Below are 12,110 nucleotides of genomic sequence, written 5' to 3'. Positions count from 1 at the left end.
TCATTGAAATGCATTCTTTCATTATTAAACATATATGAAAAATGTAATTCTAGGTTCCATAATTGTCATTATGCAGATTATTATTGTAAATAAAATATGGCTGGGTCATGTGATTGAGTATTATTTTTAATTTTTTTAAAAGGGCTTTTTGATAAAATTATGATGCAACTTTAATTTCCATGATAAATTTTATATAAAATTGAGCCATAGTTTTGAAAACAAATTAGCAGAAAATGTATAACTTATCACTTATTTATTAAATAATAAAGAATAATGAAAATTATTTTAATTTTTGGTATAGTATTAGCTAAATATTTATTTCACTACGAGTTACTGATATTTTACTGCTCAATATTGAAAGATGAGTTGAATAATTAGGTATTCGTTTTGTTTATAATGAAATTTCTATTTATTCATTAAAATTTTCTTTTGTTCATAAATAATCGAATCATTTAAAGATTGTTATTTTCATTAAAGAAAATTTTTGAATCTTTTTTGTAATTGATATTGGCTAAAAATAAAGTTCTCAAATTATGTTTTTTTTATAGGACGAAATGGAGGTTGGAATTACACATCCCTCGATAGAAAATGGTATACCTACAAATCCACAAGGTTTTGAATCAGATTTTGACGGTGAGAACGAAAACAAATACGTTTTTTACCATGAACTTTTTAGAATTTCTAGTATTTAATATTTTTACTTTATTTATCACTGGATTAGATGACATTCGACTACTCTTTAGATTTTAGCGCTTTAAATCATTAATTAATTAATATGCTATTTTTGTTAAAGACTGACTTTCAAAAGGAGACCTAAAATTTTCGGGAAATATATTTTTATTTCACAATAATTTTGATCCTGAATTGTGATATATATTAACGACTATACAATAGGATATAGGAAAATTTTAAAGTTTTTCAGCTTTCTTTAGTAAACGCTCTAAAAAGTAGGAAATAATGTATTTTTAAATCGAAAATCTAGTATATTTTTATTGTGAGATTAAGGCCAAAATTATGTGAAAACTTTTTTTTTTGACATTTTTTGGCAAAGCAAAATATATTTTGATGGTGGATAAAGTATAATTTACTGAGTTGTTCAAATCATCACGATCTTCAAAATAATTCTAAATTGTGATCAAGAATTGGGGGAAAATGTGTATAAAGTATTAAAAACATGTTTTGAATGCCAGCTCCCAGGTTCGAATAGTGTTTAATACAAGTTTGGTAGCAAAACGTAAAATTTGACTATTTATGCACATGGCATTTTTGATTGAAGCATTGTGAATGATGTGTTAAAACGGAGAATTTCACTGGTTGAAGTGACAATAAGTTCTCATCCTCATTGAGAAAGAAATGGACAGACTTCAAGCTGGGAAGTCTCAAATTCAATAGTTTCGATTCATTTTTGGAGAATCTCGGCGGTGTTCCATTATTCTATGCCGTATATGGAAATTGTTAATTATCGCAGTTAACATTGCCACTTAAGTGAAAGATGACTTCATCCCTAACAAAAATCTTTTCACGAAACCGTCCACCTCTAGTTTATATAAAAAATCCACACGTAATGCGGCTTCAGAAAGTTTTGAAGACTCTGCCATCTGAAATGCATATGCTTCGAATTTTTGAGATCTCCTTAACAGATGCCACTCTGTTGTTTAAGGCATCTTCAGTTCCTGAATCACACTACGCGTTAAATTTTCGGGATTTCATAAAGGCGTTCACGAATTTTTCTAAGACATTTGGTTTTTGATGGTGTTTGCTCTGGACTGGTTTTCTTACTTAAACAATCCTTGTCCTGAAAATTCTTCATCTGCCTTTGGAATGTTGTGTCGATGTTTTGGTATATTTCAAAATGCAGAACGCTTTCTTCTGCGTGGATGTGCAGTTATGATAATGACTGAGAAGAATAATTACTTCTACTGGCCTCTAGTGGCGATATCATCACTGGAAGAAGTTTCGCTGTTGCCGGATAAAACTCGTATAATTGAAATTTTAGAATAAATTTGTTTCGGCAAAATAATAATAATATTAATAATAAATAAATAAATTATTCAATTCGGAAAACAATTACAGAATGTATTTGTTACGATATTGTTCTGACGAAGCAAATTATTTGTTTTTGTATTGTCTTTAAATATTCCTTTTTTAACTGACTATATCTATCAGCAACTGACTATATCTATCAAAACGTTTTTCAATCTTGCTTATGTGAAATAAATTTTCAGATATATTTTTTTTTATTTCCCTGAATTTCAAATATTTTGTAAAAATTTAAGGGAAGTCGATATCCTTGGTTTTTCAATAATATATAAGCAGCATTTCATCTATTTCTTTAGGTTCTCAATTTAATGTATACTCTTATTTTTATAATATTTTTTCCAAACGATTATAAATTTTAATTTTTACTTTTCCATATAATTTTTTTCCTGCTGTTGCTTTTGATTTTTTTAAATTGTTTATTTTACTGCATATCTTTAATTTTTTAAATTTAGTTGATTGTAGCTAAAGATCACTAATTGAGAAAAGTAATCGAATTTCCTACCGAAGTAGATAACAGAAAATGATTGAGAGTTTCCTAATGTTAGGAAATATTAAGTTAAAAAGATATTATTTCATGTTAATTTAGAAGTAATTGAAAAGTAATAAATGAAAAATAAAATCATGGGAATTTGTAAAAACCTCAGAAAATCTTTTGAAAATGCATTTGTTATGAATAATCTCAGAAACTTTCCTCTAACTGATATGTTATTATCCTATTTTCTAGATGGCAGACCATGTTGTTCGTACACATGTAATGATAAGAAAAAATATAGAGGAGCTGGAGAAAAGAGGAAGCATCTCTGGATGTCACGAGGTTTGGTGAAAAGAGGTGTATCTCGCGATACTCCTTCGGGTCGAAAGCCGAGATATCGATCTGCTCGTCAGCCATCTTCTCGAGTTCGGAGATCACGAGCATCTATTAGAAGTAAGTCTCAAAATGATTTTATTAAACAGGAAAAAATAAATTTAATAAAATTATTTTTAAAACTAGAATAATTTTTTTCCTTCGATGATTTTCAAGTTTTTGTATCTGATTTATAATTTATTGTTATAAATATTTCGAGATTTTAAAGCGATTATTTTTCTTAAATTCACTACGAGGCGGCACCACTTCTATTAAACTTAACTGAATTAATCGACTAATGGATAATTAAGTTCTAAAAATATTACAATAATGTGCTTTTACCAAAAATAAGTAATTATACAAAATTTTAAAAATTCCAGAATATCAGGAAATAAGTGATAGATTGGTTATAAATTTCCCTCTTAGCAAACATGAACCTAGTAATGTTAAATAAAAATGTATAGAAATCCCTTTAAAAAGACATATCTTAGAAATTATCAATCATGCACTTAAACATTTTCCACCTGCTAACATCCTTTTTTTTCTTTCTATTTATCAGGAGCTATAAGGACACTTCGAAGAAAAAGTTCCTGCTTGGCCCGAAAACTGAAAAAGTCAGACTAAGAAAAATTTTTACGAAGTGGATATTGTCAAATGTTCTGCAACATATCTCTGAACTCCGTTCGTGACCCTACATTGGGTCGTCATTCACATAAGTTTTTCCATAAAAAAACATGTATACGAAAAATCACATAAAACTGATTTGATAATTTAATAAAGCTCATCTGAAAAAATTTGAAGTCCTTTTTTAATTCGTATATTTATCAGAATCACAAATGTAAATAAATATAAAAAAATAAATATTTTTCTTATCAAATACTTAATTTTTATATTTTTAAAATACTTTTTTTATTTGAACTTCCGGTATGAGTATCTATTAAATTCATAGTAATGGCTTTTTTGCATCATTAAGTTAAATTAATAATTAATAAATCCGTAGAAACATTAAATATATTTAAATCTAAGTTTTAAGAATTTAAAATTAGCATTGAATGAATGTATCAAAGAGTACAATAATTTAGTTTGCATAGTAACTATCTAGTTTTTATTTGTCTGCACATTTTAGTTTTCGACTCAGTTCATTTTCCGCAACAACTGTAATATTTCATACTATTAATAAGTTTATGATTTCGGAAGATTTTTGTAATCAGAAATGTAAAGTGCTATAAATGAATCTGCTAATGCTAAAAACAGATTATTGAGTACTAAAGTGCCATTTTTCAATCATTAATTGAAATTTATGAATGATCTGAAAAAGCATATTATCAATTCATGCAACTACAATTTGGCTCCAATTTCACGAATTTGAAGAAGCCTTAAGAAGATTTATTTGGTTATTAGAGATATATTAATACATAAAAAAAATTCATACATCTATCTACTGTAACATCTGAACACAAGATTTAATGCTTTTGAGTATTTACCGATTTTTACTGAAATGTGTCAATTTGACTCACTCAGTGAAATGAGGTTTTATGCAAGGGGATAAAAAATATTTTTACTTAATTAAATGATCAATTTCCGAAGCAAAAAATTTATTGGAAATATTTTTTAGATATGAACTCAATTTTTGAAATACATTTTTCGCAAGCGTTTTTACTGTATTTAGCGTATATTTGAAGAGTTTGAAAACATGAGAATCAAAGCGTATAATTGTTCTGATAGCCCTTCTCTTATTAATGTCTTCGATCTATATCGAATAAATTTTGAGAATCCTCAGGGTTTCAAGTTACGCTTTTACGAGCATCTCTAGCACTTATGAATAACTTCTTATCACAAATATTCTTATATTTTACAACAGCATTCTAGCAACATTCAGTTACATTATCGAAATTATATATTTTGTGTGCAACTGATTAAATGATGCGATATGACTGAACTTGAAAGTTTTGACCTCGCTCGGTATCACGAATTTAATAGAAAATTTCATTATACAAGTTACAGATGCATGTGCGCTTAAAACAAATAATTATAAAACTATTAACTGAATCAACTTTTCTCATAACTGTAACAATCATTAAGCCACATTAAAATGCTATACTAAAAAAAGGATGAAAGAATAAATTTATATATGGTTATGTTTCATCATATTATAAAGACTAATATATGTTTTAAATTTATATATATTTCTATTAATAATATAGAAAATTAATAATATTAAATATTAATAATATTAATAATATTAAAATTTATATATATTTCTATTAATATATATTATAATTAATAATGTTTGTCCTCTACAGGGCAAATCGTTTGATTTAGAACTACCAAATTTGACACATATATATACTTTGTAGAGTGTGAATGTGCACCTTGGAGCAGTTTTTTGGAAATTTTAATTAGGGTTTTAGCTTATTAAAAATGGACAGATATTTTGGCGTCTTTACACGATAACTGTCGAAAATATCCTTGCATAAAGTTGATTTTTACGCAATTATAAAATCTATCTCTGATGGAAATTGCATGATACCAATATAGGTATTATGCAATTTATTGCTTAAATTTTTATATTAATTTTTTTTGCATAATTTTCTAAATGTATTCTATTGTTCCAAAGAAATTCAAACAATTTTCATTCTTTCATAAAGTATTTAATTACTCCATGTTCTACAATTGCTGAAGTTAAGGAATAAAGATTCCACTAATTACTTACGAACTTCACATAAATAATGAGAAAAAGAAATTATGTTTCCACAAAAGGCAATACATCATTTCTAATTTATTACCTAGACACGTGTGTTTTTAACGGCACCATGGTGTCATGCAGAGGCGGATTTTGACAAAATGTGGTCACAGGCTCTGAAATAAATATTTTGAGACCTCTCCTGGAAAACTATATTGATAACAGGAAAGTGATGGGAATTAAACTTATTTGAGCTTTTGATTTTATCTTATTGCCTGATTTCTAATATCGTTTTATAATTTGAAGGCAAGTCCTGTATAACGTATCTACAGCTTTTATTTTTCTTCATTTGTACAGAGAATATGCTTTATTTTATCGATATAATACATATATGTGTGTGTGTGTATAACTTAATTTTAAAGCAAGAGTCGTGGAGTTCCTAAGCAATTTTATTCGTGTTTATAATTTCAAATAAACAGCCCAATTCTTATATACTATTAAGATCCTTAGTCCATGCTCTGGTGTAGCATAAGAATAGGTAGGCAGAAAGTAGAAAAGAAAGGATCCCGAGAAAACATTTTGAACTTATATAGTTTTAGAAAAGAATTTGCCAGGTCTGAATCAAAACATTCCGTGAGAAAAATAAGACCCTGCGCAGCTCATAAGTTGAAGATACAGGAAATATTTTTTAGAAAATAGATTAATAACAAATTGTAACACACATGCTGTGGATTGACTGGGCTTCTTTGTCTTGAATATATATGTACATGATTAAATAGGTAAAAAAATGATACAATATTTTGTTGCCCTTCATTTTTATTCTTTGTTCTAAACTCTTTTATTTAATAATGTAAAAGAATGAAGTGATAGTGATTTATTCGATCTTTTTTAATTCGGAGAGTCACGACAATGTTTAAGCATTTGAATTTTATATTAAATGGAAACAAAATTTAAAAAAAAAAATAATAAGCACATGATTTTTTTTTTTCTTGAATTGATTTTTTTAAAAAGGAGGCTTATTCAATTTAATTAGCAGGAATGGTCTTTCCACAACTTTGCAGTATACTCTCTAGTAAAGGTATCACCTCCCTCCCTCCATAAAATCGTGGACATACCTTCAACACCACAAGTGCTCAGATTTTTATTTTCAGACATCCCCATATGAGTTTTGTGCTTCATAGTACGGTGAAGAAAACCACATATATATTGAGAACGTCTTTCTACCAACCGATTGAAATCAAAATTTATCACAGAAGGCAGTTTTAATATCGTGATCACATATCAGATTTCAATGATCTAAGTCGCTGTGTTTTTAAATTACCGTATGTATGCAAAAGATCAAACCATCAAACGATAAGTTCGAGAGGTATTTAACTTTAGATGCTAAATTTGTATACCGTTTTTCATTCTATAGCTATTTACTGTCTATCATGCTCACTTATACTCGAACAGCCAGATAGACTTCATATCAATGGATTTCATTCAAAATGTGATAGAAATCTACAAATTTGTTGTAAAGACCATGCAATCAAATTTCTATTTGTTTAGATCAAGACATTTTTGAGCTATTGTGTTCACAGACTTACAGGCAGAGATTATTTCCAAACTGTGTTTTATGGACTTGGGAAGCCTGAAATGTTGAGATTAGTCAAAATCTCAGGTTGAATTTTTCGACGATTAAAATACTTTCTCTTTGTATACTTCGTTATACTGCAAAGTAAAAATGGCCTTAAGTTCATAAATCACTACATTTTTTTATGAATTATAATTAATTTTATAATAAACAGATGACTATAGTGGGATTTTTTATATTCTTTCTGAACTTCGTACTGAAATAAACATTGTTAGATTTCTATAACCCGAATGGCATATTTTGTAATCTAGCCTATTTTCTGATAAAGAAATATTAATTCCAAATAACAAATAAAATTAAATTAAATATGGTAATAAAAGAAGTAAAAAAAAACAAAGTAAAGTTTTACAAACATAAATACAGATATTGATTGTCAAATGTCAAAATGTCACTTTTCTTGCTTTTAATTGGGTAAAATTCTCGGTCATTTTTTGATATCATTTTCAATAAATAAGTCAAATAAAAAAAATTTTACTTAACTATTTAATCACTATTTATGACTTACTGAATCTGGAATGCTTCCATTAATTTAGAAAAAAACGTAGTAATATTATTCTCGTTAATTTAAGTGATCTGAATTATTAAAATGGAAGTACTCGCCTACAGCCACGATGACACTTTTGGAGGGGTAAAAATAAAAGGCCCCATCAGTGGTTACTCTGATTCAAGTAGAAAAGAAAAATCGCACTGATAGTATCAGAATTCGAAGATTGATGCAAATGATTGGTATTCAAAATTAATCCTTTTAATTGCATAAACAAAAGACCGATAGATATTCTTTTTATGTTTTTGGCTCAAAAGATACTAACCACTTTCGGCAATTTTACCAAGATAAATGAAACAATATTTTAAAGCATCCTTGTACAATAAACAGAGAACGTACTGATTGAGTAGTATGCATGCAAAGGGACGAAATTAATTGGCTAATAATCTGACATAATCTGTCTGCGTTGTAGTTTTATTTTGTGGTATGGGGGGGGGGGTTAGGTGGACAGGCGATCATTGATGACTTACCTAGAGATCATAAGCTACCTGCGAAATTGAAATTGGCGAAATCTAACTGGCGGTTGAGATTGGGTGTATGGTCAATCGTTTTCCTTATTATTTTAACTACAGATTGTTGATTTAATGATATTCTTTTTTTTTTGTCACACACACACACAGGATACAAATTTTATATCCTTCATCTTCCAATAAACACAAATAGACAAAGAGTCAATCAGGTGGTGCGAAGTAATAAAAGGATTGTTTGCAGTATAATTTATCCAAAGTTAGATTTCATATTAAAAATATTATGCATAAATGTATTCCAAGAAACAGAAGGTTATCAGCTAATAATTTATGTCTAATTCATAAAAAATAAATGGATTATGTAGTAGTAAGTTGTTTTTAACCTTTACATTGGGATAAAGAATACATTTATCTTGTTTCTTTCTGTGTTGAAATTTGTGCTGTCACTTCAAAGGAAATTTATAGGTAGCCGAAGTTAATGTTTTTATAGATTTAAGGCATATCCTATCATGAATTTTTCTGACATTTAGCAGTTTTTTTTACACTAGTCAAAAGCAACCAACTCTTACCTACTCTTGATTTCTATGCATCATTTATTTTAATGCTGTGTTGATTGTTCTACTGACGTATACATTTTCTGCTCCATTTATCGATAGGCAAAGATCTTGGATTATTGCAGTGATTCCAATTTAATCTTTCACAGTATATTTTCTTTTATTGTTAGTTCTAAATGTCTCAAATGTTTATAAACATATCGGAATATAAATAATGCTGGAAGTAATTTAAAAATCAATTTAGAAACCTTAATTAGAATTTCTTTATCACAAAGCATTTATTTTTTCAGTAAAAAAAATCTGCAACTTTATTACAGTTTACATTTTTTTTAAAATTCAAAAAAGTTAATGATATAAATATAAGTTGCTACATAATGCAACGGTGAAAATAAATTTATCTCCCCTCGGCTATTTTTAATAGACTGAATCTTTAAATATTCATAGCATTTCAACTACCAAAAAGCATTTCAACTAATTAAAGTATCAGACACTTTGCTCCTATTTGATATTTTTATTAAGTACTTCATTTTTTATTAAAGTAAGTAAATAGACTATAAAACATCAATATCTAAAAGTTAAAAAAAAAGAGTAAGGAGATTTGACAAAATTCGGAGAATGGAATTTTAAAAAATGTGATGAACTTTTATTATCTACAATAGGTGTTAAGATCCCAGGGTTTATTTTACTATAATTATGCTGCATTTTAAAAGACTATTAATCTAAAATTATAAAACTCAAGCTTGGAACAAAAAACAAACAAACTCATCTTTATAAATTAATGCATCGTCCCAAATACCAAGGAGTAAAATAAAAATGATTAATTGAACAATAAAATCATTGAATTTGTACAAAAAGTTCTTCAGATATTAAAAATTATTATAGAATTATTACACAAAAGAAAATTCATTAATGTCAAGAATGAAATGTTAGATTCTGGAATATTTGATCCAGAAATGTACCAGGCCTGTAAAAATCATGAATTTCCCAATTAAAAAAAAATCTATCTTTTGATTAATATAGAAATAATACTTCATTTTTACTGAAATTTTTATGACCAACCTTTTTTCTTTGTAAAACGCTTAGTTTATTCATAATGAACAAATACAAATTTAGTACTAAAAAAATCTGATATTTTCAAACATTCAACATAAATATTACAAAATTAAACAAATGATGTACTGCAATAACTGTAACTTATTTAAATATAAGTTGAATGAACCAAAAATATAGCATTTATATCTGCAGTTGCAATTAGTGAAAGCTATAATAAAGAAGAAAATTATAATATTTGTGCCTAGTACATAGATTTACAAGAATAATTACATTATACCAAAGAAAAAAATGTTTGTTTACATTTTCTATAACACAAATTTAGAAGAAGCTATAGTGTAACTATTTTTAAAAGACAATTTATGTCTTGTAATTTCATAACAAACATAATTTTCAGTTAATTTAATATTTTTGAAAGCTAAAATATTCATTAAACTTTTAAGCATCAATATAAACAATGGTATCAGATTTAAAAAAATTTCTATGAAGAAAATATTTATTGAAAATATAAACATACAATTTCGTAATAAGTAACAAGAAGCAACCCTTTCAAATATATGTAAAATATTCAATTTATCAGCAAAATATATAATGTGAGAATATATATAAAAAAAGCTTTTCTATCCCTTAATAAATTCTAGAAGCATTTCTAGTAACTTAGATACTAGCTAAATATACTTTTTTCTTATTGCAGATGTTATCTATATACGGAAACAAGAAAAGCATTTTTTATAAGAAATTTTACATCTCAAGTAAAGGAAATATAACAATAGATCAGTCGAAGCTTTTTCAAGAAAAGATTCTAAGCAAGTTTTTTAGCATTAAGTTGATATTTCATATTTTCTGTGAAGTTATAAAGTTATTCATTTTTCTGTTAAGTCTTTGGGCAATGGATGATCAACCGTAACTTCAGAGCACTCTTGCTGTATTAATATTATTTATTCTAACGCCACAGTTTTTTTACTTTTGAGATTCTCTATTATAGAGCTTCTAAGATATATATCTACAATTCAAGAGCAACCTTTATTTCATGAAATATCTTATAATAATAACTATAAAAATTTAAAAAGAAAAAAATTAAGATTTTGCTTTGAAAAATGTATCTGATTATTAATTCCTAAATGTAGAAATTCCTTTATCTGGAATAACATGCTTCTAGAAAAATTTCAAAGATTTTACATTTTAATTTTTGTATTTTGAATTTTTTAATATATTTGGCAAGATTCTGAAGTTAATCAGGTGGCATTATCTTATACGTACAAAGTAAAAGACTAAACATTCTTCTAATTTGTTAACAATTTATGTTACAGAAAAACTTTCAAAAGTAGCTGTCACTTAAAAAATAATTTTTTAGAAATAAAACATATAACCTTAACCTTATTCTATCCTTATTTAGAAGAATCAAATTTTTTCAACCCATCTGTAAATAATTTCATCAATTTTTCCTTCTGTGAATTTTTATCATTGTATGAATGAATGTCATAATCTGAAGAATAGCTTACTGTAGTGTGAAGAAACTCAGAAAGGAGGAATTCCTTCAAGAGATTCGCTGTTCTTATTAATTGTTAGAATTTTGCATCCATCCAATTGTTGGTTGGTAAAAATCAATTGATCCAATCCAAGTGCCAAATAAGTTATTTGATGTTTTTGTTTTGCTTCAACTGGAAGAAAGTTTTTATCACAAACATGTATAAAGATTAAAAAAAAAAATTAAAAAGTGTTAGTGATCTTCCAAAGACATATGCAACCTACAAGTTAGAAAATATATAATAATAACAATATATTTTTAGACAATAACATTTATTCAATATAAAAGTCTGTGAAAGACATTATGTGTGCATCTTTATTATAAAATTAACATTTTCTATATTTTTTCAGCTATCTAAATTAAACTACTCAGTATATCTCATAAAATAATTAAACATAAACCTTATATTTATTCTATCCTAATTTTTAAATCATATCCAATTACTGAAGCATTATTCACTTTATTGGTCTTATTTATTTTTGCATTTCAAACTATAACATACATGTTAATGAATACATATAAATCATAAATGTCTTAATTCAATATTAAGCACAGATATGAAATATATAAATTAAACAGACTACTGATCTTATGAAATGATGAAATAAATAATGCAAATCATTAAAATAATGGCCCACTTAGTTCTTAAATTTAGAACTTGCAACTTATTTCAATCATGCCAAGCTCATTTCGAGATCCTAGATAAAGAAGTCTTCATTTTTCATACCAATATTCAATTGTTCTTCGAAAAAGATTATTCCTACTAT

The 12,110-nt window shown here is 26.8% G+C and overlaps 1 protein-coding gene across 12 annotated transcripts in view; it reads left to right on the top strand.

The window, feature by feature from the left end:
- Positions 1-3,659, top strand: part of LOC129958405 (uncharacterized) — a 152,862-nt gene extending 149,203 nt beyond the window's left edge. For all 12 annotated transcript variants that reach the window (XM_056070884.1, XM_056070885.1, XM_056070873.1 and 9 more), the window contains 3 exons: positions 549-633; positions 2,765-2,965; positions 3,444-3,659. In XM_056070884.1, the coding sequence (XP_055926859.1) occupies positions 549-633; positions 2,765-2,965; positions 3,444-3,508 (351 nt within the window). In that variant the 3' untranslated portion in view covers positions 3,509-3,659. The remainder of the gene's footprint in view (positions 1-548; positions 634-2,764; positions 2,966-3,443) is intronic.
- Positions 3,660-12,110: the final 8,451 nt, after the last annotated feature.

Source organism: Argiope bruennichi, chromosome X1 (genome assembly GCF_947563725.1).
Source record: "Argiope bruennichi chromosome X1, qqArgBrue1.1, whole genome shotgun sequence".
NCBI classification, from domain to species: Eukaryota; Metazoa; Arthropoda; class Arachnida; order Araneae; family Araneidae; genus Argiope; species Argiope bruennichi.
The sequence above is the reverse complement of the archived record's forward strand: the minus strand, read 5'-3'. Positions and strand labels throughout refer to the sequence as shown.